This window comes from Copadichromis virginalis, linkage group LG18 (assembly GCF_057382275.1).
Source record: "Copadichromis virginalis isolate Kocher_CV1m ecotype Utaka linkage group LG18, C_Virginalis_male_GT1.1, whole genome shotgun sequence".
Classification (NCBI taxonomy): domain Eukaryota; kingdom Metazoa; phylum Chordata; class Actinopteri; order Cichliformes; family Cichlidae; genus Copadichromis; species Copadichromis virginalis.
In genome coordinates this window covers 15385318-15412601 of record NC_140635.1, presented here as the reverse complement: position 1 = coordinate 15412601, position 27284 = coordinate 15385318, and the positions used below count along the sequence as shown (strand labels likewise).

The 27284-nt window shown below is 38.6% G+C and overlaps 2 protein-coding genes across 2 annotated transcripts; one reads left to right on the top strand and one right to left on the bottom strand.

Annotated features, from left to right (window-relative positions):
- Nucleotides 1–616: 616 nt before the first annotated feature.
- LOC146687520 (chemokine XC receptor 1-like) lies at nucleotides 617–4528 on the top strand. Its single transcript, XM_085439153.1, has 2 exons — nucleotides 617–672; nucleotides 2332–4528. The coding sequence occupies exon 2, from the start codon at nucleotides 2372–2374 to the stop codon at nucleotides 3353–3355; it is 984 nt and encodes a 327-aa protein (XP_085295279.1). The 5' UTR covers nucleotides 617–672; nucleotides 2332–2371; the 3' UTR covers nucleotides 3356–4528.
- Nucleotides 4529–23993: 19465 nt separating this feature from the next.
- neurod6b (neuronal differentiation 6b) lies at nucleotides 23994–27028 on the bottom strand. Its single transcript, XM_085439616.1, has 2 exons — nucleotides 26854–27028; nucleotides 23994–26498 (listed from the first exon to the last, which is right to left on the bottom strand). Exons 1-2 carry the CDS (start codon nucleotides 26864–26866, stop codon nucleotides 25489–25491), a joined length of 1023 nt encoding a protein of 340 aa, XP_085295742.1. The 5' UTR covers nucleotides 26867–27028; the 3' UTR covers nucleotides 23994–25488.
- Between the last annotated feature and the right edge of the window lie 256 nt (nucleotides 27029–27284).

Below are 27284 nucleotides of genomic sequence, written 5' to 3'. Positions count from 1 at the left end.
TATATCAACATCAGATTTGTTATAATAAATAAAGCTGTAACTTTTCAGATCATTTTCCTTAACACTTCTTTTGTCTGACAGTCAGAAATTACTGATGATTGGGTCTTTATCTTTATTACTGGTTGCTTATTGCTATCATTTGATTAAACATGAATGTACTAATTTGTTCATTTATAAGGTATATTATTTCAGGTTAAAAAGGAATGTGACCTTAGTGATTTTAACTTTTTAGTTCCATAAGAGCTGGCTCAAGGACAAGGACTCAGTTAAATGTTACCCATTTTGGTACTTACACAGCTACATCAGGCATAACATGAAATATGTTGTTTTAACCTTATATTTTGCACAATTTGCAACAAATTATGTCCCCAAAACTCTAATCATGTTTGTATGATTCAATTGAATGCAATTTAAATTTGCTTATTGTTTTCTTTGTGAGTTGATCTCTGTGTAGAGATGTAACTTAAGCAGGAAGCAGTTTTCACTTCTCTGTTCCCACAAAATGATTTTGGTATGTCACAATAAACTGGACTGGAAAAAACAAAATGCTCAAACAGCACTTTTCTTTAGTTCATGTTAGAGTGAAATTAGTGTGAAGTTTACGTGCATTAACACTATCACTGAGAGAGGCTGTGAGCAGGACCTAGCCTGACACATGAGCACATGCACAAGGTAAGGAGTCGATTTGTGTAAATGGGAACGTTTGGGAAAAACTTTAATGAAAAATCCAAGAATATGGAGTGAAACTTATATTACAAGAATGATAATGAAAATGGAAAAAAAGTTAAAATAGACTCTTTTTTTTTTTTCTTTTTTTTTTGCCTGTCCCGTTTGGCTCTTTTGCCATCAGAATTGTTGTCTAAAGGCAAAGAAAGATGCCCAACGGATTTACTTTACCAAATTGACCATCCCAGCTTTGCCGTAATGGTCCATTTGATTCACCTTTTATTGTTCATTTTATTTTCACTCACTGAATACGGGACAGACTTGACTGGGGGAAAGAAGGGGAGAAAGAAAGAGGGAAAGAGAAACAGCTGAGAAGAGGGACGGGGGAGAAGGGCAAAAGACAAAAACCAACAGAACGGGCAGAGAAAAAAAAATGCATATATCGATCACCTGGATCACCTGATAGATAGACTCTTAAATCATCACCATGAAAAAAAAACATTTTGATGTTGCTATGCATACAATAACACTTGTTGTGACAATTTTTTTAATGACTCACTATAACTCTTACAGAATAGGTTTATGTGCCATTTATGGGTATTATAGTGCTTTAGCACATTTCATTTTATGTGGTTCATTCTAAGTTAAAGGCATGATATATACGGAATTGTGATATTTCTAATAAATATCATTAATAAGCATTCTGATCACTTTGACTGTTTATGGTTTGCCCTACAAAAAAGGCAGTATAACACAACCTCTTAAACACTTAAAGCAGTTCAAGCTGTGTATTAAAAGATAGGATCTGTTACGTTAGGCTACATTAGTCTTTATCTAGGTTGGCCTAAAAAATAATTACTTTATTAATGTATATACTACTACTAATAATAATAACAATAATATATTCTCACTTCTTTGCTAGATCAACAGTAATGTCCTCACAAAGACTCGTAAAGAAAAGCCTCAAACGGTGATCTTAAACTCTTAATTAGACTAAAAGTCTAGGTTGAGGTTGAGCTTCATCATGGTTTCACTAGTAGGGATCCCAAACCCAACTACACATTACAATGTTTAGTGATCATGAAGCAACAAGCTGCAGTGGCTTCTGGACTTGGCAGATCCCCAAAGGGAGCCCTTCTAGGAGCAGAATGAATGTACATGCACTTGGCAGGTGGTCCTGAGTGTAATTAGAATGAAGAGAGATGCATTTCGTGCTATAGAATTGTCCTGAAACCTGACAGCAGTGCGTGGAAGGTGGATGAAAAGAACCGGTGTCTAAATTAGACAAAACTGATGCCACTGTGTTCACCTTTACTACACATTATAATTCACAGGAATAGATGGGGATAGGATACAAGCGCAAAAATTACATGTTGAATAAATATTATGATTACTTTGAATTAACTGCTATTACATTAAAAAGCACTCATGGTATTTCTTATAAACATTACAGTATAACACAACAGTCGCTCCAAACAACAGATCTCCAAATCATAACCTTTAACTTTCAACACTGTTGAAGTTTGTATAGTGTTGTGTCTATTACACTGGACTGGATTAGTTTTTATCGAGATTTGTCTGATAGATTTAAACCACAACAAAAAATGTAATCATTTATGTATATTTAAAAAAAAAACTAACCTTATATCTTTACTTCTTCAATAGGTCAGCAGCTATTTCCTTACAAGACCTCAACAAGTAAATAATGGCCTTGAGCAGTGACGAGTTTACATTCTTTAATGAGACTGAAAGCAGTCAGGATGACTTTCCACTGTCGGCGCTCGAATGCTATTGTGCTGCTGCCATTATTATTTTCTTCTGCATCAGCCTGTCCGGAAACAGCTTCCTGATGTGGGTCATCCGAAAAGAACAAGCTTGGAAGATCACACCCGATATCTTACTTCTGCAACTTACAATATCTAACCTTTGCATCACTGTGACCTTGCCATTTGAGGCCTGTAATTTACTCCGTAGCTGGATCTTTGGAGAGTGGGTCTGTGGATTCATGACAGCAGTTTATTATCTAGGACTGTACGCCTCTATTTTAATCCTCACTGTCATGTCGTTGCATTATTATTTTTCTTTTGTTCAGGTTTCACGTCTGTGTGCACAGGTCTCAAGAAAATGTGGTGTCCTCATTACTAGCATCTTGGTATGGCTGGTATGTGCTGCTGCAAGCATTAAGCAGTTCATGTATACCGAAGTCATATTTGAGGTTCAACTGTGTCTGTTTGAATGGACCCAAGCTCGAGTCTACACAGAGTTTTGCCTTTTTTTTCTCATTCCTTTCCTTATCACTACATTCTGTCATGTCCACATGTGGATAATGATGAAACAGGGCAAGATAAACAGGCAGCAACTGCCTTCAAAAGTGATTTTAGGGATAACTTTTGGGACTTTTCTTTGTTTGACTCCTCTGCACGTCTGCGACTCTGTAATGTCATTTATAATCTGGGGTTTTGTGAAACACACACATGCAGTGATGGAAGCATTGCACCTTTCTTGGTTTATCCTTTATCCTCTATCTCAGTTCTGCTGTTGCCTTAGTCCTCTGTTCCATATAATTGGAGCACAAAGTTTTAGGAGGAATCTCTCCATGCTACATAATCCTTTATCACAAAGCAGAGACGTTAGTAACGATGGGAGTTCAGTTGCATTCATTTCTCTAAAAAATACAGAAGAAATCTGAATTTGTGATGCTTAGCATTAGATTAGATGTTTTTAGTTCCGATAAGATATTACTAGATCTCTAATTAGATTAGATAAAAACAAACAACAATTAAATTGAATAGCACCTGTTTATAACAGAGACTGATTTTTGTTAATGTGAGGATTGAGGAGGATATTATGCAGTGGTTAGTGCTGACAAATATACCAAAGATACGCAAACCGCCAAACTTTACAACAAGGCCAGGTTTCTTGTGCCTCATTCATTTGTGAGTGAGGTTGCTGGAGTTCTTGTATTAAACTTGAGAGGCTCGACAGTTCCATGTATTTAGTTTTTCTAACAGGAAACATGCCTAAATTGTTCTAATAGTTTTGTATTTTTCAAAGGTTTTTTTTTCTCCACCAGAATACCAATTTATTTTAACTATTATAAGTTAACCTAGTTTTTTGCTTTTTAAGAGTGTGACCGTGATAAAAAAATATCCAATACTAATTTATGTTTCACAACCTTTTCACTTTAAAGAAAGGGGCTGGTTGAACTTGGATGACCTCGCGTAATACGTGTAATGTGTAACGTGCTGTGTTTCGTAACGTTTTGTTTTTTTATGTAAATATCCGTGCCGATCACATTTCTGATCAAACTCTGTTGTGATCAAGATTGTTTTTATTTTAATTCTCATCTTTTCCATATTTGCCTTAGCTTATATATTTTATCTATCTTACATGTTTTTATTTGCCAAGTCAAAAATGTATGTTTCTGAAATCTGAATCTCATTCCTGCATTTCATTTGCTGTTTCTGAAATGCTGTGAAGCTGCTTTCATTTATCTAAATAGTGATTTGAGTATGTTACAATGAGCTGCACTGAAAAAATTGCAATGACTAAAGCTAGTTGATGCTACACTCTGGTACTTTGTTTTGTTTTGTTTTGCTTTAACAAAAACAAACAACAATGAAATTAATGGCAGATGTTTATAACAGAGTTAAAACTGGACATTTGATTTCTAAGATTGAAAATGAAAATGAATTTTAAAAAAAGAAATAAAAATAAGTGCTCTGACAATGTTTGATTGATTATATGAATAAATAAACAGCAAAAGGAACATTATTGTAGTACAAGTCAACAATATTAATTGAAGTATATGTCAGTAAAATGCAGACAGCTCATATTTTCCCTGACCTTTGACCTTTGACAACGACTCCTTTAGTTGTGATAGGACACTTTTTCAAACTTTTTTCCTTTCTATATTATGTTGCACGACAAAGGTTGATCAAATATATGCTGGTTACAGTACTGTTTGTAGGAAAGAGCAAGAATGACTTAAAATTTATCAGAAAAAACATGTGACTTGAAAAAATTCACTTTAGGCCTATAGCTAAAGTAGATTATAATGAAGGAAAACCATATCACTGCAAATGATTTAGTTTAAAAACAATGAACAAGCTCATCAGTTTATCTTGTAGCTGCAGTTGGCTATTGTTAAGCTCTGCTTGTTTCATACTAGTAGGAAACTGTAGCTATCTCAATTTTATGTGTTAAAGCTCCTACAAACATATGAAACAATATGATCCTGGACATGGACATTACACAGAATATTAAAAAAAATAAGAAAGAAAGAAAGAAAGAAAGAAAGAAAGAAAGAAAAAAAGAAAGAAAGAAATCACTATTTTAGATTATTATTATTATAATTTGTATCTCAAGTAGAATGAAACGTACAAGATGCATTTTACTACTATTGTTATTATTTATTACTATAACACTGTAACACTATTACCGTCTTTTATCTCTGATATGCATGTCATGAATGATAGCATAACTGCAGGTTACATCAGTGCTGGTAATCTAACTGTTCACTGATCAGATTTTTGCTTTTCCAAAGACAAAATTCAACCTCTAAAATATGGAGGGATTACCAATTTACTTTACCTGTCTTGCTTAAACCAAACCTTCATCTGCAACACAATAATAATATTTCATCTTAAACTGTAGGCTAGTCTTTAATTTTAATAGAATTTCAAAATAACACACATTGAAAGGCATCAAGGGTAACAAACAAACACAAAAAACCCCAGCTCATTCATTGTCATATGTGTAAAAGAGAAAAATGTGAAAATTCTAAAATTAAACCTTTGTATATTCTCAGTTGTAGTTCTTCTAATTGTTACTATCACTGTAATTCTGTAATTACTGTACTGAACAAATCAACCCACAAGGTGGCAACAAAAATGACCGTAATGACAGAAAGTAATGTAGATGGAAATGTCTTGTTGTGTGTTTTTCTACAGAGAAAACAGACATCATTATTCAATGTTATTATTTGTGATTATTTTTATTTTAATATTGTTAATATTTTTGCTTTGATTTAACAAACTTAAAATCAGATTTTATACATGGTGTTTATACAATTTAGCCCTATATTTTCAATTTAACAATAAAAAAGCACAACAAGACAAAATGACTGAGAGTGTTATAAAGCATAACAACTGCATTTGTTAAAGATCCGTGTTTTGTGTTGTGTCTCTCACAACATATTTTCAATCTGTAATTTTTGCAATAGCATAGATATTATATTAGTTTTCTATTCTCTCTGGCATGAGCTTCACTATTTGACACACATGCAAAACAAATTAACTCTCTGAATTATCAGTAGAATAATAAATTCTCCATATAATTGATTAAAGTCAAATGAACATTCTGACATCCCTGCATTTACCTCAAAGTATGTTTGGGAGAAAGTCAGTTATGCCATATTATTTCAGTAATATGAACACTACATGAACCAATTCCCTGTTTATTTATGGCCCAAATATTTTAACTTTAATATAAGTAATGCATCACTTTTGGGGTCTGTCAGTGTTCTTGATTATGGTTGACTTGTAAGGCCATGATGGCTCCACTGGGGGTCCTGAGAAGAGTGTATAGGGACAGCTCAGTGGGCCTCTCTAACAGCACTCATATCTGTCTCTAGGGCTAGATTAAGCTTAATTAACTAAACCATCCAGCACGCTTGGATGAATGGATACAAGTCAAGGGCAGAGCAGTCGGGAGTGTGTTCACACTTTCTCTGGCAGAGAATTAGGGAGGGTTTTGTGCCAGATATAATTTCAGTACATGTTGTTTGTGTAATAGCAAAACATGAAATTATACTGTAGCATGATCAAGTTATGTTTGCAAAACTCAGCAAAAATAATGGGCTTTTTTAACGTGTACTATCAGTGACCCATCAGAGCCTACATTTGGTTCCTCTTTCCACACCAATTTGAGCAATTCTCTTGAACAAATTTTGGAGTTATCAGCTTTTTCTCTATTTGAGAAGGAAGTGAAAGAAGTATTTATTGATCAGATTGTATCCTTTCATGGAGACAAAAGTTTCCTCTTCTTTCTTCTTTTTTTTGTATTTGTGTTTTTACATTCACAGAAAACAACAGATTTAATAACATCAAAGACTGCAGAGAAAAGACAAAAGTCTAAAACCTACCCCACAGAGTCATCCCATTTCTTATCTTTGAGCCAGTACAATCTCTTTTCCCAGATCATTTTCTTAGCAAATGATGTTGTTGTTCAATCCTGTTTTTAGCCACGAGCGAAACAGCTGTTGTTGTTTTCTTATGGAGTTTCTGCTACTAGCCTCCCTGGCCCTCACATTCACTCCCTGCTCTTCTTTTCTCCAGGGCAACTCACCCTCCTTTTTCACATTGATATCTCCCCTTTCATTTTAGTTATCTATAACGATAATTACTCCAACCATATGTGAATTTAATTGATGCCTAGCAAATGTGTAAGTGCGTGTGTGCATATTGCTAATAAAGTCTTATTGCTTGTTAATCTGGACTGTCAGGGAAATGCGTGCAAATCGATTAAGTGTGTCAGCCTTATAATTACAAACAACTGTTTTAGAGAGACAAATATAGATGACTTATCATTTCGTGACACACAGTGGCATGTAAGACATTTCACTAATGCACCTAATCCTGATCGAATTTGTCATGGTAGTCTTTTTGTCTTTCCTTTTTGTTTTAAGGCGTAAAATACTTAAATTTACACTTACCATACACACTTTGCAATTTTTTTTTCAATCAAGAATTCAGGTGGGTGACATGGAGCTTTTGAAGTTCACTCTTAAGAAAAAAAATATACCTAGAATTGATCATTTGCTATCTTTCATCCAGCATCTTGGCCTGTCTTCTGCCAGAAAGAGTCCTTTGCCACTTGCAAGGCTACAAGTCTCCACTAGAGGGGACGTTGGTACAGGTTTATGCTGCTTCTTTCTCCACAGTATAACTGAACCAATTGTACTTTCATTTGAGCCATAAATAAATGAAGACAGAGATGTATGCTTTAACAGATCTGACAAAAAATGAATATTCCCTAAATGACTCCACTGCTGTGAGTGGATTTCTGTGTTTATTTTGTTGACTGAACAACTTTTTTGGCTGCTGGCGTGTTTTTCAAACATGAACCACAAAGAACAAATGCAGCTTGTCTCCACATGTATCAGATCTCTATATTGTAGGGTCATTCTCCTCTTTTTACCTGCTGTTGTCAGATGGGGAAAAAAACAACATGATTAACTACCATGGAGACTTAATTAACAAATCAAACATCTGGATATTCAGACTTAGCCTAGCTGCCTCAGAATGGCCATTTGATGTATCAAACAGTGCGTCCTGATGTTTCTTGCAAAAATTTTCCATCTGGCTTGTTTTGTGTCTGGACTTTTTCAGCTTCTCTTACTTTCTAACTTTAATTTTTAATGTCTCTCATTTCTAAGTTTTCCCCTTTTTTCTGTTTACTTACTTCTGGCATCGTGGAAGAGTTCATCATGGATCAGAGGAGAGATGCAGAATTAAAAGACTGAAAAACTGCCGATGATGACCTGAATGCAACCAAGTGAAAACCTCTAGGACTATAAATTAAGGAGTGAGTCCCAAAAGCTGCACATGATAACATCAGAGTTTGATCAAAAAGTAGATCAGCACGGACAACTACATAAAGAAAAATGTTATGAAACAAAGCACATTACATATCTGTATATCAACTGGATGTCTCACATCTCTCCTGGTTTTAGTGCACATTATTCTGTTGTTTTGAGTCACTGTTAAGTTTCTAAGGTAACTTCTCAATGTAAGCTGAACCCAAATGTGGTTACATATAATTATAACAACAACAAGAAGGCGATAGCCAGAAATTCCACATTTGAAACTTCGAAACATTAGTTCACAAAACAGTGGCTGACATGGTGGCTATATTTGCATTTTGTATTACACTGTAATAAAAAAATGGATTAAAAATAATGACTTTATTTCAAGCATAAACTGGTCAAAAAAGGAAAAATGAAGGTAATGAATATGTGCCTAAGGCTGCATTACTTCTAATGACCAGTAGGAGGCAATTCTTTTGCAAGTCTCAATTTATAGGACTGAAGGAAAAAACCCTACTGCCTCAGTCGAGCCTTCATGGTGGTCTCAGTCGCTAGTTTCAGATCAAATTGTATACTCATTTTAAGTTAAAATAAATGATAAAACAGAGTATTGGTTTTTTTTTTTGGGGGGGGGGGGGGGGGTAGTTTGTGATTGACAGTTCACTCCCCTGTGAGCGTGTAGGATCCTCGGTTTCACAGCTTGAGGCATCACTTTTACATTAGTTTTCTTTTTTATTTGCTTTGTTTGTTTATTTGATTTTTATTATTATTATTATTATTATTATTATTTGGGGGTGGCATCTCTAAATGTGATAAATATTTTTATGTAATATGAATAATATGTGAACAAAACTCCAAGATGAACTAAACTCGTCTATTTGGGACAGGACCTTGTTCCTGAGTATGAAAGCGAAGCCGGCTGTTCCTACCCTAAACTGCAGTCATGAGCTGTGAGATCAGAGACACAAGTGGCAGAAATTAACTTCTTCTGAATGGTGTCTGGGTTCTTCTATAGGACAGGGTGAGGAGCTCTGTCATTCAGCACGGGCTCAGAGCTGCTACTCCACCCCATTGAAAGGATCCAGATAGTTGAAGCTGACTAGGATGCCTCCTGGGCACTTCTTGGGTGAAGCATTTTGGACTTGTGCTACTGAGAGGATGCCTGGGGCCATCCCAGAACACAGACTGCTCTCCCTACAAACTGGACCTATGTAAGTGACAAAAAATAGAGACTAGATGGATAACAGATACGGTGGCTTGCAAAAGTATTGGGCCCCCTTGAACTTTTCCACATTTTGTCACATTACAGCCACAAACATGAATCCATTTTATTGGAATTCCACGAGAAAGACCAACACAAAGTGGTGTACACGTGAGAAGTGGAACGAAAATTATACATGATTCCAAACATTTTTTACAAATAAATAACTGAAAAGTGGGGTGTGCATAATTATTCAGCCCCCTGAGTCAATACTTTGTAGAACCACCTTTTGCTGCAATTACAGCTGCCAGTCTTTTAGGGTCTGTCTCTACCAACTTTGCACATCTAGAGACTGAAATTCTTGCCCTTTCTTCTTTGCAAAACAGCTCCAGCTCAGTCAGATTAGATGGACAGTGTTTGTGGACAGCAGTTTTCAAATCTTGCCATTGGATTTAGATGGATTTAGATGGACTTTGACTGGGCCATTCTAACACATGGATATGTTTTGTTTTAAACCATCCCATTGTTGCCCTGGCTTTATGTTTAGGGTCGTTGTCCTGCTGGAAGGTGAACCTCCGCCCCAGTCTCAAGTCTTTTGCAGACTCCAAGAGGTTTTCTTCCAAGATTGCCCTGTATTTGGCTCCATCCATCTTCCCATCAACTCTGACCAGTTTCCCTGTCCCTGCTGAAGAGAAGCACCCCCAGAGCATGATGCTGCCACCGCCATATTTGACAGTGGGGATGGTGTGTTCAGAGTGATGTGCAGTGTTAGTTTTCCGCCACACATAGCGTTTTGCATTTTGGGCAAAAGGTTCCATTTTGGTCTCATCTGACCAGAGCACCTTCTTCCACATGTTTGCTGTGTCCCCCACATGGCTTGTGGCAAACTGCAAATGGGACTTCTTATGGTTTTCTGTTAACAATGGCTTTCTTCTTGCCACTCTTCCATAAAGGCCAACTTTGTGCAGTGCACGACTAATAGTTGTCCTATGGACAGATTCCCCCACCTGAGCTGTAGATCTCTGCAGCTCGTCCAGAGTCACCATGGGCCTCTTGGCTGCATTTCTGATCAGCGCTCTCCTTGTTCGGCCTGTGAGCTTAGGTGGACGGCCTTGTCTTGGTAGGTTTACAGTTGTGCCAACCGGTCACAGTAGATGGCCGCCCCTCCCTGAGCCTGGTTCTGCCAGAGGTTTCTTCCTGTTAAAAGGGAGTTTTTCCTTCCCACTGTTGCCAAAGTGCTTGCTCATAGGGGGTCATATGATTGTTGGGTTTTTCTCTGTATCTATGAAGCGCCTTGAGGCAACTTTTGTTGTGATTTGGCGCTATATAAATAAAATTGAATTGAATTGAATTGAATTTCCATTTCTGAATGATCGCTTGAACAGTGCTCCGTGGGATTTTCAAGGCTTGGGAAATCTTTTTGTAGCCTAAGCCTGCTTTAAATTTCTCAATGACTTTATCCCTGACCTGTCTGGTGTGTTCTTTGGACTTCATGGTGTTGTTGCTCCCAATATTCTCTTAGACAGCCTCTGAGGCCGTCACAGGGCAGCTGTATTTGTACTGACATTAGATTACACACAGGTGCACTCTATTTAGTCGTTAGCACTCATCAGGCAATGTCTATGGGCAGCTGACTGCACTCAGACCAAAGGGGGCTGAATAATTACGCACACCCCACTTTTCAGTTATTTATTTGTAAAAAAATGTTTGGAATCATGTATGATTTTCGTTCCACTTCTCACGTGTACACCACTTTGTGTTGGTCTTTCACGTGGAATTCCCATAAAATTGTTTCATGTTTGTGGCTGTAATGTGACAAAATGTGGAAAAGTTCAAGGGGGGCGAATACTTTTGCAAGCCACTGTATGTATGATAAAATTAACTGGTATACTTTTGACTTTTGATAAATACAACTAAGCAAGCAGGTACACCACATCAGTACAGTCCTCTGGAATTTTATTATTATTATTATTATTATTTTAATAACAAATATTTAATCCTCTTTGGAACAGTGCTGACTGAGCAACAGAATAAAAGTTTCAATAATTTATTCAAGGAAAATATAAATATATTAAACATTCTGCAGTGGAAAACAAAAGTACAGCCTTGGTCTCTTAAGTAGGTAATACCTCCTTTAACAGAAACAGCTGAATGTAGGTGTTTTGCATAACTGTCTTGGTGAAACAGTCTTTCAGTTAAATGTATCTATTTAGTTACATGCATTTGTTTAAAGTCTCTCCCTCAACATTTCAGTAGGATACAAATTCTGGGCTTTGTTTAGCCCATTCTATAACACTCTATTCCTCCTGTTTCATTCATTCCTAGACAAGATGTTTGCTTGTGGGTTTACAGTCATCATCCTGTTGAAAGGTCCCCTTCCGGTTCAGTCTTAACTTACAGACAGATGGTCACATAGCACTTTAAAGTATACTGTGACTTGATGCAGAATTCTGAAGCTGAATCAGTAACTAGAAGCTTAGCATTGCCTAAGGCAGTGAAACAACCTAAATCTATAACATTTTCATACTTCACAGTTGGAGCTCTTCTCCTGAGAAGCTGCCTTTGGTCTGGGCCAAACAGAACTATTCTTACTGCTGCCAAACGGCTATCTTAGATTTCTCTGTCCAAAACACATTATTTTAAAAGATACTTGCCTATAAACTCTCTCTGAAATGAGTTTGTGAGTTTTTCATTTTTTATGGACAGCAATGGTTTTTCTGTGACACGTTTCTCATACGAGTAAAAATTGTGCTATATCCTTCTGATTGTGCACAAGTGTACTTTGACACCAACTGTTACAACAGTTGCCTGCAGATCCTGTGCTGGACAATTGGGAAGACTTTGGGGAATGAATTTACTGGGGCAGTCAGTCCTGGACAAACTGGCAATCATTAAAATTTTACCCCACATAGTGACAGTGCAATCACTGAGCTCAAATAATTTGGAGATGTCTTTAAATCCCCTTCCAGATGAAAGGCATCCAAAATATTTTCTTTTTTTGTAGGCCTCTTTCAAGCTTGGCATGAAAACCTCACACACTCCAGTATTGAAGAGAAGAGCAAGCCCCAAGGGTCAGAGGTTTAGATGAGACAGGTTCCACCAATCACGTCACCTAATCTGGAAGCCAGGATTCAGAATCATGGTTTAAAAGAGCAACAAATGTAAGGAGCTGCAGACTTTTTCTCCATATATATTTATGCATTTAGATAATAAAATATAACTGTTAATAATTATATTATGTTATTATATAATTATATAATTATAAATTGTAAATGACATTTGAATTAATAACACTTTTTCACATATATTTTGCACATGATTGAATTTTCTATTATTAACATAACATATAACATAACATGTATGAAATGCTATATTTCTGGTCACACCTTCATATAAGGGGCATAAAATAACATCACAGGATATGCCATGAAACGTTTCCTCCACTGTTGTTTTGCAGACAAATGAAAGCATTAATCGACATAGACTAACATGACTTATATTTAATATGTCTTAGATCAATGATGGATCAGCTGTATTCCTATTTATATATTTCTGTACCTATTTTACCATATGGGAAAACACCTGGTATATATGCTGCTGGAAATTAAAGATTAAGTCATTATTTAATCATTTATATTATGAAGTGCACGTCATGCATCATATTACATGACATACTTTTTGCTTTAAAGTGCTTTGCATTAACATGAATGAAAACATTTTTATCTTGTATGGTCCCAGTGAGAACCTCCAGACCTGGCACTGACTCTTCAGTGCTCTATTCACTGAGCAAATATCCTACAGACCCTGCTTTTTGGCTTACCCTTCCTTAGCCTCAGGCTGCACCAGCTGCTGTCTACCTCCGACCACACTTCACGCCCCTGATATGTTGTCCTCTACCTACCTCGTCCCTCCTCCTCCTCATTTGTAGGTGTTCTATCTCCGATTTTTGGCCGCAACTTTCCAAAAGGTGAACAGAAGTGATTTTCGATAGCACCGTGCATGACTAATGGTGGAAACATGTTAAAATCATCGCAGAAATGTCCTTGGGAAGACAAATGAATTTTCAGCAGAATAATTAACTTAATTAACAAATTTGCATGCATATTCATCAGGGCCATTGAAGTCTTTCCAGCTCAGCTTGATGAACGTTGCTGTGTAATAACCAGCTCATTTACATTCTGCCATCCACTGCCATTTGTGTGGATTACTGAGAAAAGGCAAAGTGCGTGTGTGTGTGTGTGTGTGCCTGCATATAATGCTAAGGCTACAATCTATGTGCGCACACTTTCCTCTTTCCTTTAACATCTCACACTGAAAGCTTGATGAATTGATTTGACATACAGTTTTGTTGGATGTACGCCCCAATATTGGTCCCAGCTGTCTTTCCTCACATACGCAAACACGCGCTGATAAGAGGAGAAGCATTCATACACGTACACATGCATGCACACATACCATGAGGGAATGTGCCGAACAGAGGCCTGACTTTATGTGCGCGTGCTCCTCTACACCCATAACTCTCTTCATCCCCCTCCCCCACACCTATCTCTCTGGTGGGCAGTTCTTGGCACCGATCCTGAGTTGTAAACCCTCCTGGGTTGCCAGACTGTGCATTGTTAAAAACGTGAGGCCCTCCGTACCCCCTCCCTGTCTCTGCAGGGCAATCTTTAAAGGCAGCAAGGTGTGACGGCACAGACTGGCAGCTTGGCAGCCATGCCCGAGGATACCAACACTCTGTCAGCCGTGAACGGGCACCATCACATGGGCTCGCCTAACTAATATGCTCGCCGTACATGTGCCTTTCTCATGCCTCATCTGTGCCAGTCAGAGACAAAGGAATTCATTAAGAAATTTCACATGGCATTGTTTTGTCATTTTGTCGGGATATAGTTAATTGGGAATTTCACACAAATAAGGTAACTGAGGGAGAGATTAGTTGGGAAAAGTTAATTACACTCACTTGGCTTCCATGCCCTTGATCAGGTTGGGCAGAAAAAACAGGAAAACATACTTGTAAATGATTTTTCTCTAACAATATGTTTCTCTTTCACATCTTGTTTTTTTTTTCTCCCTCTAATTTAGGAGCTGCTGAACACCATTAGAAACAGATCCTTCCCAGCATGTTACTTTCCAGCCTGTCAGAAAACTGCTGTACCAATAGAATTTTCCCCCGACATAAACAATAATGCAAAGCATATTTCTTTGCACCTTTAACATAATCAATATGGTGCACTGTCCCGAGATTTTGAAATAGTAATTATCACATTTAGAGGAGGAAAGAAATGCCTCGCTTGACATATAAAAACTTGCGATATTCAGCATACTTTCCTCTCTTCGCCTCCGTGATAATTTCTCCTTCACTTTTTATGCAGACATATGTGTGGCACTTGAAGCTGTTATCATAGCTCGAAGTGTGAAAGAGAATTGTTGCAGTAATATGCTGCTCTTGAGTGTTGTGACAGGAAAATGCTTTTCAGATACAGAATTGGCATTTTCAAGCCTTGTCTGACACAAAACTGTTTGTCTTCCATACTGATAACAATTAAGCCAAGTTTGCAAATTAATTTCTGCAGCACTGCTTTGATAGTCTCTTTGGAGAACAAGTTGTGTGATATGTTGAAAGACTTATTGCATTTTTAATGACATGTTTTACTCATAAAAAAATCTCGTTTATAGCGCTGTCTGACCCTCTTTGTTTTGAAGCTTCCACTGAAGCAAGACGAATACAAAACACAAATGGACCATTAAACTGACCTTCAAACTGGGCACTATGAAAATCAAATGGCTGTCAACACAATGATGGGGAAATTTACAGAACTGCAACCTGTTTCCCTCCAGTGAGACTATGAAAAGTACAGATCAGATACACATTTTCATGATCTTCCTGTTTGAAGTAACAACTCTCTCAGCTCAAGTGAATAAATTCATGAAAGCTTCGATCACAGAACATGAAAGGGGAGTTTGCTTGGATGCAAACGGAGAGCATCCTCGGCAGACTTGCTTTGTTGGCCCGCTGATGTGATTGTTGCTTTTCTAAAGCAGCAGCACATTATCGTTAAAACTCTGATCTCTGGCACAAACTCCTGTTCCATCGCAGACATGTCTGAAATTAAAATAAAACCTGGTTTGCCGTGGAGGAATCTGGATCTCCCTTCCAGTCATCTTCCCTCTTTCAGCCCGTGCTCTGACATTTCTGTGCACGTTAACAGAATACTGCGACTGCCACATTAGCCTCGCTAACTCGCCCAAGTATATCAGAAAATAAAATCTTGTAACTTCTTTGTAACCCCTTCTTTGAGGTAGAGGGAGGCTATATTTGACTATGGTGCCGTTTGATGGTGCAATTGATGGGAAAGTTCTGAAGAAAGTCCCAAAGCCTCAGAGGAATTTGATTACCTCCATCCATTATCTGCACAGTGAGCAATCGCGAGGCTCACCATCTGTCATCCGTTTCATTTGCATCGTCAACACCTGCCCTGCCTGTTTATGCCTTCACATTTTTTATAAGCTGCCTTTCATGGCAGGGAAAAATGTTGACTTTTCCTTCTAAATGCATTAATTTCACAAGTTCAAAGAACATATTGAAGACGAATAACTTTGTTTATGTCTAATAGAATCTGGAAATGCTTCATTTTTATTTCTGCATTTTTGCAAAAAAAAGACAAAAAAACAAGTTTCTCTTACAGCTCAGTGAAGAAAGATAGATAGATAGATAGATAGATAGATAGATAGATAGATAGATAGATAGATAGATAGATAGATAGATAGATAGATACTCAGTTTCAAGTCCTCCTGTCTGTTACCAACACATTGTGCCACATAAACTCCCTCTTCTCTCCCTCCCATCCTCCTCAGTCCTCCCCCATCCATCCATTCCATCTCCCATATCCCCAGGTGGTGCCGACGGCTGCGGGGCCCATTAGCGACAGAATTCCTGCCTCCAGCAGGCCATGCGTGTCCCGAGTGACACATTTTTGGACCGGCACCAAGAATCCAACCCTCCACAGACAGCTCACTTCCCTCTGCTGCAGTCACCACAGTATGAGCATGTGTGTGTGTGTATGTGTGTGTGTGTAAGAGGGAGGGAGAGAGAGAGAGAGGCCTTGCGAACACAGCATGAGTCCCACAGGAAATACTTGAAAGGCAGTATGGGACAGATTGGTGATGGCATAGAATGGACTAGAATACTAAATACTAAAAAGAAACTGAAAGATTTTCTACAGCACCAAGATCACACACCGATGAGACTCTAACGCCAGGTTGGGACATTTGTTATAGTCGTAACGTCCACAAAATCCCCAACTGTGCATCCGCATCTCTTACAATGCAAACTGCATAGAAGTAGTCTCTTTCATTGAAAAGATTTAATTGGATTTCGCTGATGCACATTGTTGTTTGTGGATGCTCTTTGCCAGCTGATGCATGTGTACCAAGTTTTATCTTACAAACACATCCTGTTCAGGGAAGAGAACTACTTCAAAATGAGATTTTTATTAACTTTGCATTCACTGCATGAGAGTGACACCTCGTCTGAAATGATCTACACAAGTGATATTTGATGCTCGATCAATATTCTTATAAATCATAAGGAGGCGCGATTATGAACCAATACGTTATGAGTTAAGACAGAGGAGCAAGTGGTTTAAGAATAGATATTATGAATGAATTCTTTCTCCATACTAATAGATAGTTAATTATCTACCTAATGACTCCTCACAAAGCTCCATTTAATTAGTCTAGATGAGCCGAGAAAGTTCCTCCTTGTTCTTACATGTTTAATGTTGGTTATTTCTCACTTGCAAATGGGAATGTAATATCTATCTATCTATCTATCTATCTATCTATCTATCTATCTATCTATCTATCTATCTATCTATCTATCTATCTATCTATCTATCTATCTATCTATCTATCTATCTATCTATCTATCTATCTATGTTGAAAAATATCCATATGGATAGTAACAATCTTCATTGTCTTAAATAGAGTGTTTTCTCATAACAAAGTCAGTTTGCTCTCACAAACACTACCAACAGAAATTCCTACAGATCCCACAGGTAACGTTTGAGACATCTCAACATAATCATTTAAAATGGATTTACAGATAATTACATAGAAAATGTATAATTTATTTGACAAAAAATGGAAAAAGGTTTATTTTGATACATTTAATCTAAACCATGTATCATGGGGAGTACTTATTACTTAGCATCCTGGACTAGTAAATTGAAATGTCACTCTATAACGATGGTCTCTGTAAATATTATTTTATTAAGGGTAATAAACTAGGTATTTATTTAATGTGGAGTTTTCTTTGCATTTACAGTTGTCTTACTGTGTTGTGTGACACTTACCTTATCCAATACCACTCAAAGAATTCACAGAAATAGTGGTCCTGATGTCTAAGCTGTCATTGCCCCAAACCATGACCCTTGTGGAAATGGGAATAGGCATGTTTTCTGTTTTGTTTTGTTTCATTTTGGGGAGGTTGCGTGTGTTAGACTAATTTTGTTATCTGATTGACTTTTTTCTCCCTAAAATTAAATGTTTCATTCAGGTTCATCCCCAATGAATGCTTAGACATCAGTGGGTTAACAGGATTAGGTAGCTGTTCACTATCAATGTTGCCTTTTCAGTCATTCTCCCATCAACTTCCAGTTTTTCTCAATGTCTCATTTTTGAAGTTCTCAGCAGACTTTAGACTTGCCTTTCGCATCTTCTAAATTGAATAAGAGTCTTTCCCCGCAGTATGTTTTCTCCTCTAACACTGAATACCTGCTGTCCAAAACTATGATTTGGAGGATAACTGCTTTTGTGTATGAAACTCAAGCAGCTTCAGATGCTGATTCATGAGATCAACACAATACATTCTTCTTTTCAAAGCAAAAGCCCGCCTACATGTATTCCACATTATATTACAGGAAAAAAATTTCCTGGGAATAGCTGACTTACTGTACATTTGGCACCAGTTTCTCAGCAAACACCTAAAGCTCTCCCTTACAAAGTAATGGAAGAGATTCAATGTTTCACTGGTTGTTTTCTCCACATTCTGACTTCACTTTCTCCTCCAACCCCAGTGAAATGAAACTACAATAATTACAGACACAATTTGTATCTGTGGAACTTAAAATAATTTACTTATTTGGTAGATTAGAATTTACACGATGCTAACATATTTTGGAGGGTAAAACTATTCAACTGAGAAGCATAACTTATTTTGGACATGCAAAAACCCAGGATGTTTTTTTCATGTTGCACTTTTTCATTTGCCTAAATGTGTTAAAATGTTTGCAAATTGTAACAAAGAATGAGAAAAACTCTTTCTGCTGTGAACAAGCATCAAAATGTTGTGAAAACGTTCGCATATTTTGTCAAGAATTGAGCCAAAGCAACTGAGAAAAACATTCTTCTCTCCTTATTTAGAAGAGCTGAATGGTTTTTTTTATTTTTTTATTTTAACAGATGACTGCTTGAGCTAGTGAACAGTGAGTAATATGATTAATTCTCCAGAACACCAAGATAACAAACATGACCTAAACACTGCTCTTCAGAAACACCCTGTCTGCTTGCCTCGGTTAGAGATCGCGTAGCTACAGCTCTGAGGATGCATTTCACTAAACTAACCTAAAACTATAACTAGTGTTTCACAGTGAAGTCAAGCATTGCCTACACAATAAAAAGCTCCTGGAGCTGTGTGTAAACCAAGGCAATCAAAATATTCACTTTAACAGAATGACAGCGGATTCTGAAGGTGCGTCTCTCACATTTAGATTTTCTTGCAGTCTCGCCCTGCGTCTCATCAGTGTAACCGAATGCCTGCTGTATTAAAATGCCATTTTTTTCTGAGGATAGTTAATTTGGTTAGTGTAGGAAAGTGAATAACCTTCAGATACTGATTTCAAGAACTTAATGTTTCACATTCTATTTCTGTTAAGAAAAGGAAGTCTGTCAGTTGCATATAATGTGAGGAGAAATATATTTGCATACAGCTATTTGTCCAACACAGTTTCAGAAAAACAAAAAAATGACACAGAACTGTAAAGAACAAAGCAACGTGTAGTATGGACAAAAAACAATGGTCTGCTAAGTGCAATGGAGCGTAACACGAAGAAAAAAAGTGCTGTGATTCTCTGGACATCCTGTATCTCCTGTCCCTTTGGTCACAGACTCTCATCAGCGCTCGTCCCTTCACCGATTCTTCAGTTGATTTGCAAAGTAATGGGAAACATGTATGTTTGAACCATCCTCTGCATTTCCAATTGTTTTGAGTCCAAAGACATAAAAGAAATATGCATTCAAAATTCACTCATGTCCACAGTCGTGTGCGCACTTTACAAACTGTTAAACCTGTCAAACTACTCCTGGAAATATAATAATAAAATATTATAGTGACCGATCTTGACCAGTGTGTCCTCTGCTGTGCTAAATTTAACCAACATGTTATCCAACATTGTACAAGCCGCATGTAAAATGACTGAGACAGGAGTCTCTTCTAGACACTCTAAACCCACCAGCACAATGTACATTTCAAATTCCTTTAATTTTAAATATGTTCATATTGTCTATTTTGTAAACTCCTCAGATTGTCTACTCTTATTTAATTCGCTTAATATACAGAATTCACCTGCTTGCTGCATACATGCTACTACTGCACATTCACCCAATGTATGTATTATATATAATGTTCTCTCCCCACCCCCTTTGCACAAGTCGAGGAGTGTGTCAGGTTACATTTCACTGTGTGTTATACTTGTATAAACGAATAAAGAACCTTGAACCTTGAAATGCAAAATGATCTGGCGAGTAATTCAGCAGTTATGAGCGTTTTCGCAGCAATAGTGAAACATTTCTTTTTGATTGTTTATGACAGTTGTCTGGAGCAGTTGGGTGCATCTGAGGATTTACACAATATCCATGCTCATAAATTTTGCCCTTTATCACATTACTCATCATCTGACTTATCCATCTTACTTACTTCTCATGTGAAAGTAATATTGAATCTATCTATCTATCTATCTATCTATCTATCTATCTATCTATCTATCTATCTATCCAGCAGATGCTCGCATTCACAGTCGAGGGAATGAAACCACATCACCCAGTAGCACCCGTCTCTTTCTGCCCTGAAATAGGGTGTTGCTGGGGTGTCAGAGGATCACACCCCTATGTGTTTCCCACCTGCTCCAAAACCCACCCTATACTCTCTGGTATTGTAGCCACAGACACACAACCCATACACGCTCACTCGCACACACTCAACTACAGTACCCCTAGACAAAGAGCACAAAGCACAAAGGTGATGTAGTGACAGATGCTCCTGTCACATGCTTAGCATATCTCCACCTCCAAAACAGCACAAGTGCAGAAGTCAGTCTGTCTCTCTCTCTCTCTGTCTGATTTCACTCCGTGGAAATCATCAGCGCTACTATTTTCATGCATTTCTACTCCCCAACGGATAAAAGCGGCTCTTAAACTGCAATCCTTTACCCAATATTTATCCAATCTGACCAAATACTATAATTAATGCCTCTGTCTCTCCTCTCCTCTCTCCCCGAGGCCAATATATCCCCCACATCTCCCTCCCTGTCTAACCTTTCAGTGCCAAGTTCACAGATAGAGAGAAAGTACTTCCTGTGAGAGGCCGGGCTGGCTGCCAGAGAGACTGATCCACCAATCTGACACGTTAATGAGATCCTGGCCCGTAGTACTGGAGTGTCAGGCCTCCTCTGCTGCAGCATCAGCCCTGGCGTGACCTGCGCCACACACACATCCACGCACACCGAAGCCTCTGCTCATACGTATAATTTTTCTCACACACTCACAGGAATATAAGCATAAATGAATCAGAGTGTTTCTACACACACACACTTTAAAGGAGAAAGGGGGGCTCCAGCTCCTTAAATCTGTCTAATTAAAACACCAAATCCCTCTACTCCCCTCACCCACCATCCCAATCCTCACTTCTCATCCCCACCCCACACCCCCCACACCCTTCTTCTGCACACACACAGGCACCCAGCCCTCCTCCATCCCCACTGCCACCACCCCCGATTCCGCAGGAGAAATGATTATTAGGAATTTAATGGGGGAACGTTTCCCATCCCACACCATCTGGGGCTTGGGAATGGCACAAAATTTGAGGATGCTTGCCGACGTGGCGGGGAACATTATTTTCATTTTTCTTGACTGGTGCTCAGATTTTCAGACATCGCAGGAAAATGTTCCTGATTACAATAAATTACCATAATATATCACAAAGCAGTATATTTTTATATATAAAGATGCATTTTTTGCGCACGCGTTTTTCTGCGCGTGGAGATTGCACTAAACTCTTCACAACTTCTCTGATGATCATTGTCATTTTGCAACTCATCGCTATAGAAACGCGATGATTGTTTTTGCACTAATTATGACACCATGTCTCCGATTACAAATGTACCTCCGTACAGTACCTATATACCCCACATTACTGTCCTTCACCTCCCACACAGAGCCGGGCCATATGCTCGCTCGCACCCTCTCCCCCTCTTTCTCTCTTCCCCTCTCCATTTCTCCTTTACTTCTTTCTCCAACTGTCTCTCTCGCTCTTGCCACCAGGCTTAATGAGCTGCATGAATTGAATGCGCCTGTACACGTTTGACCCCGTGCTAAACTGCAGCACGCCGCCCTTTGAACCCTGTGGGCGTGTGGCACCCTCCTCCCTATACTCCCACTCACCCTCGTCAGCTTCTGTAGGGAGCTCCACGAGGGATTTGAACCTGCTTCTCCTCAAAAAGAAAAAAAAAAAAAACACGCTCGCAGACACAGACACATACACACCTACACTCGTGTTAGTTGGACTAGGACTGGGAATTTAAAAAAAAACGGGTGTGGGTTAGAGGGGAGCTCTAGCAACTCTTTTTTAGTTAAAATAAATTTTAAATTGAGTTTTTCTTCACTGTTTTTTTGTGGGGTTTTTTTATTTGATTGTTTTTTGTTTTTTGAGAGGCTGTTTCTTGATTTTTTGGAAATAAAGTTCTGTAAATACAGTTAGAGTTATACTTTCGACATGAACGTAAATAACAAAAATAAAATGAGTTTGGTTTTGTCTGGTTTGTGAAACCACTTAGAAGTTTGAAATCTGACTGTCACTCCCGATTTGCGATTTTTTTCCACCTACTTAACTTTCCATGACGGAATTGGACATTTATCAAATGCACCGACAAAATTTGCGCAGTTACTTTAAGTCTTACTTTATTTGTAACACACACACACACACACACACACACACACACACACACACACACACACACACACATATATATATATATATATATATATATATATATATACACACACACAGTTAGGTGATGATTTATAGCCAAACTTTTCACTTTCGGTCCTCTAACTTCCGACGAGTTGAACAAAGAGTTCTTCAGGTTCTCGCGTCGTTCATGTTAAAAGCTGTACAGTTAGCCTGAGTTGTTTTCTGCTAATTCAATCTTTCTTCAAAACGTAAATCCTGCAGCGCCAATAAGGTGAAACTGCTGAGAGTTTAACTAAAACAGGGAATTGTAATATTTATTGTTTCATCGTTGATAGTGATACAGTAAAGAAAAAAATGAATAATGAGAATAAAACCCCGGATTCGTTATACATCTAAACCGCACAAATAATACTACTAATAACAATAATGCGCTATGGAGGGCGAACTGTTCTTTATCGCGATGACATACAAAGGAGGAACCTTCCCTTTCCCACTTTTTTTCAGTTAAATAAACAGAATAACTTCACATGAAATTTTAAATCACTTTGAAAAAAGTAACTGTAAAAATGTCCCGACTAAGACGGTATCAGCAAGTGTACCCTCCGTTAAATTAAATCACATCATCGGAAGAGAAAGAAAGGCATGTACGGAATAATTTTAAAACACTGGAAATGTATCTGAAGTTATTGTTGTTGTTGTTGTTGTTGTTATTTATTGTTTTTCTTTTTTGCTTCTCTGTGAATTGGACTGTCGGATTCACTTTTTTCCCACACCGGGAGCTGTGGGATTTGGATGATAACCAACAGCTTGTGGGCATTTGACACAAATCAACCATCTGATCAGCTGAAATTAAATTAAATTTTATCAGGAAAATCTTTTTAGACACAGAACTTCAAAATCAAATTTTAGAGTTCTTCAATATTATTATTATAATTATTTTCAATGTAGGCGTGTGTATTTTTAACATGGCTTGCTGGAAACTTGAGTCTGTGGTCGCTACGATAGCCCTGTGTCACCTTCGAGGATATTTCACGATTCATTTTCCTAAAAATAAATACATAAAAACGCTCGGGGCATTCTTATATTCATTTTTTTTCTAACCATTATTATTTTTTCTTAATTGCCGTCTGCCGTCGATCACTTTCACAGAAAGCTGAGAAGCTGGGCTACCACATGAAGCCTCTCACAGCCTCTACATTTTATTGCGACAAACACATCACAAAACATTAACACATTACTTCACGAATATTTCGATCCATAACGAGTTTTCGGGAGTGCGCGTGTGTGTGTGTGTGTGTGTGTGTGTGTGTGTGTGGTTGGGTTGAAGGGAAAGGTTATCAGTAAATGCAGAAATAAAGGAGAAACATCCAAAAATCATTCAGCATTCGGTTAAAGTTACAAAATCAACAGAATTTATGAGCAGTCACCAACATTGTGCAGAAGTACATGAAGTGCATCACAGTTGCTCCTCGGGAGGAACAAGGAAGAGTAAAAAGTTCACATCAAACTATCCAAAACTTTCATTTCGTTGCATATTGATGGTCATCGTCTCTTTTTAAGGCATGTTGTTAGGATTCATAGTTTTTGATGCATTTTGTTCACCTGACAAAAATGCATTTCTGCTGCCAGTGCTGGACTTTCAGCTTGTGGTGAAATTTATCACAATGCAATGCAACGTAAACAAACTTTAAATGCGTGGAAATGCACATAAGAGTCAACACTGTTGATTTTTTTTACAATATTTTTATAATATATTATTCACATTCATTAAATAAGCTCAAATAAATAAATACAATAAAAATTTACATTCACCGCGTTAACACACTCACCTCTCCAAATACGAAAGCGTTCAGCTGTGACGTGTTTCCCCCCGCAACTTCCTGTATTTATAGGAGCAATCCGGATGACATCATTGGATGACATATCTCCTGAATTCACTGGCTTTCTATAAAATATCTATGTGGCTGTAATTGCCGTCTTTTCAATTAATCTTAGATTAAGCGGGACGCCTTGTGAGGAGAAGTAGACATATATTATTTTTAATAAGCAAAGATTGCATTTGGCTGCCTTGCATAGCTAAATTGACCTTTATTGCTAGGAGACTGAATCTCTGAACTCCAATCATGTCTCAGTAAACGTCCCCGATAAACTTTTATTTGTTTTAATTTTGTTTCTTTTGTTTTGCCTCAAAAATCGTTTTAACTGACTGCAGTAATGTTTTCAAATAAGCAGAAATTTTAATTAATCATATCGGCTTTATGTAAACTCAATTGCACTATGGCCATTAACGAACACGTACAAATAATGCACTGTAACTGCAAACGATTTACTCCAAATCTGCACCTTCAATTAATTATTTTAGACCACATCAGTTTGAAAACAAATGCTCTGCGTTGTACCAGTAAATCATTAATTTGGGCCTTCAGACAGATTTCCCCCCTTTTTTTACGAAACAAAACCTTCAGGTGGTGGTGTGTGTGTGTGTGTGTGTGTGTGTGTGTGTGTGTGTGTGTGTGTGTGTGTGTGTGTGTGTGTGTGTGTGTGTGTGTGTGTGTGTTTAAAGTTTATATTGAGACGAATGAAACTGAACAACAACAAGAAACTTGTGAATCCCTTTCATCTGAAATTCTGGCTTCGTGTCATCTTTCAAAACACACAAAAAATGACTTGTTTCAGTTGGCATTTTTGCAGTGCATCAGCCTGTCTGAGTCAATTTCATTCCACTCACGACATCTGTGGGGGGAAATTGCATCGCTTCTCAAGCTTGAACTTTGTCCAGCTGATTGATTAATTGTGGAAAGAGCCATTAACTTCTCCTTGTGCTTGGAAGGACTGGCTGCGGACGTGCAGATCGTAAGGGAAACGGGCCTCTGGGGAGACTCGGTACATGGAGTTATGCGCAAGAGCCGTGCGCCCTGGCGCACCGCAGTAGCGCATGCCATAGTGGCTATTTTTGCCGTACTCTGGCGGGTCGTCGTGTTTTAGGGAGAAAATCCCGTTAAAGTTCATTGGTGGGCTCAGCTGGCCGTCGAAATGCGGGCTCCCGCTCTCCGGGGACTGGTTCTCGTAGTAGGGTTCGTAGGCGCTGCTGTAGCTGTAGTGACGGAACGGCTTGGCGCTACTGTCCAAGCTACTCCCGCTGTGGCCGGGGGGGGTGTTCATGTCTGATCCAGGATACGGGTACATGGCATCGTAGGGCGCCCTCCCAGAGAACATCACCTCTCCGTTGTGGTCTGTGAGGAAGTTTCTCGCGTTCAGCTGTAAACAACCTGCCACCAAATTGGTCGTTGGTTGAGATAATCCTTTACACAAAGTCTGTACGAAGGCGAGGAGGTCCGGTCTCTTCCCTGCGCTAAGAGTCTCTGACAGGGCCCAGATGTAGTTTTTAGCCAGTCTGAGGGTCTCAATCTTGGACAGTTTCTGAGTTTTGGAGTAGCACGGCACAACTTTACGCAGGCTCTCTAGCGCAGCGTTCAAGCCGTGCATCCGGCTGCGCTCTCGGGCGTTGGCTTCCTGGCGCCTGAGTTTGGCCCTGTCAACCTGCTCTTTGCCCGGTTTCTTTTTTCGGGGGCCTCGCTTTTTAGGAAGCCCGTTTTCATCCTGATCGTCCTCTCTCTCGTCCTCATCTCTGTCGGAGATGTCGTCCTCGATCTCCCTCATGTCTGAGTTGGATCTGTCAGGGTTATGTTGTCGCTCCTGCTCCAGGCTCTCAGGTAAGCTTTCACGGGGATAATTGGCACCAAACCGCGGCTCACACATTATATGAGGTTCCTCGAATGGCAGTGTCAACATATTTCCTGTAAAATCAAAGCGGAAACATAAACTATAAGGACAAGGTAGAACCCCGACGTCTTTTGAAGGTTGTCAGTTAATTACCTCGTGAATGAGCCCTCCCAAGAGGAAGAGTAACAAATTGGCAAGCAAGGCCAGTGTCACAGCTTGCTACCTTTTCAAAGGCATTACACTTAATTGCCTTTAGATTTGTGAAAAATAGCCATATTTTAAACCTTATATTACATCACATTAAAGTTTATGTTTGCTCCAAATCAGAGTCCAAAACTAGCCAATTGTACGCCACGTATTTAACCACGTTTTAACCCAGAATAAAAGCGCATGATCAGTCAACAAATTGCGAACAAAAACATTACTAACCTCTGGTCAGCATGTACCTTGCATGTTCCCGAATATCTCCTCTGAAACTGCGCCTCAGCTTCTTCACTTGCAAGCTACCAAATTGGAAGAAAGAGCTTAATTCTGCGCACTCTCTTTTCTCTGCCTTGCTGTGATCTGCTCTTCCCTTTCCCTCTCTCACTCTCCCTCCCTCTCTTCCCTTTCCCTCTCTCTTTGAGGAATGACACTCATGCCAACAGCGGGTACCCATGCCATCTGCCGCTGACGTCTTGTGGCAGCCGAGACCACGTGTTCATTGTCCCACGGGACCTCCGCTCCGTACCGATCATCTGGCAGCTCCGGTAATGGGCACCGGGAGGCCCGCGTTTACCGTCAGAAACAGAGACCGGAGAGGGATAACAACTAATATCTGCATCTCCCCGTAAGAAAGATGAATTAATGTCTTTTTGTCT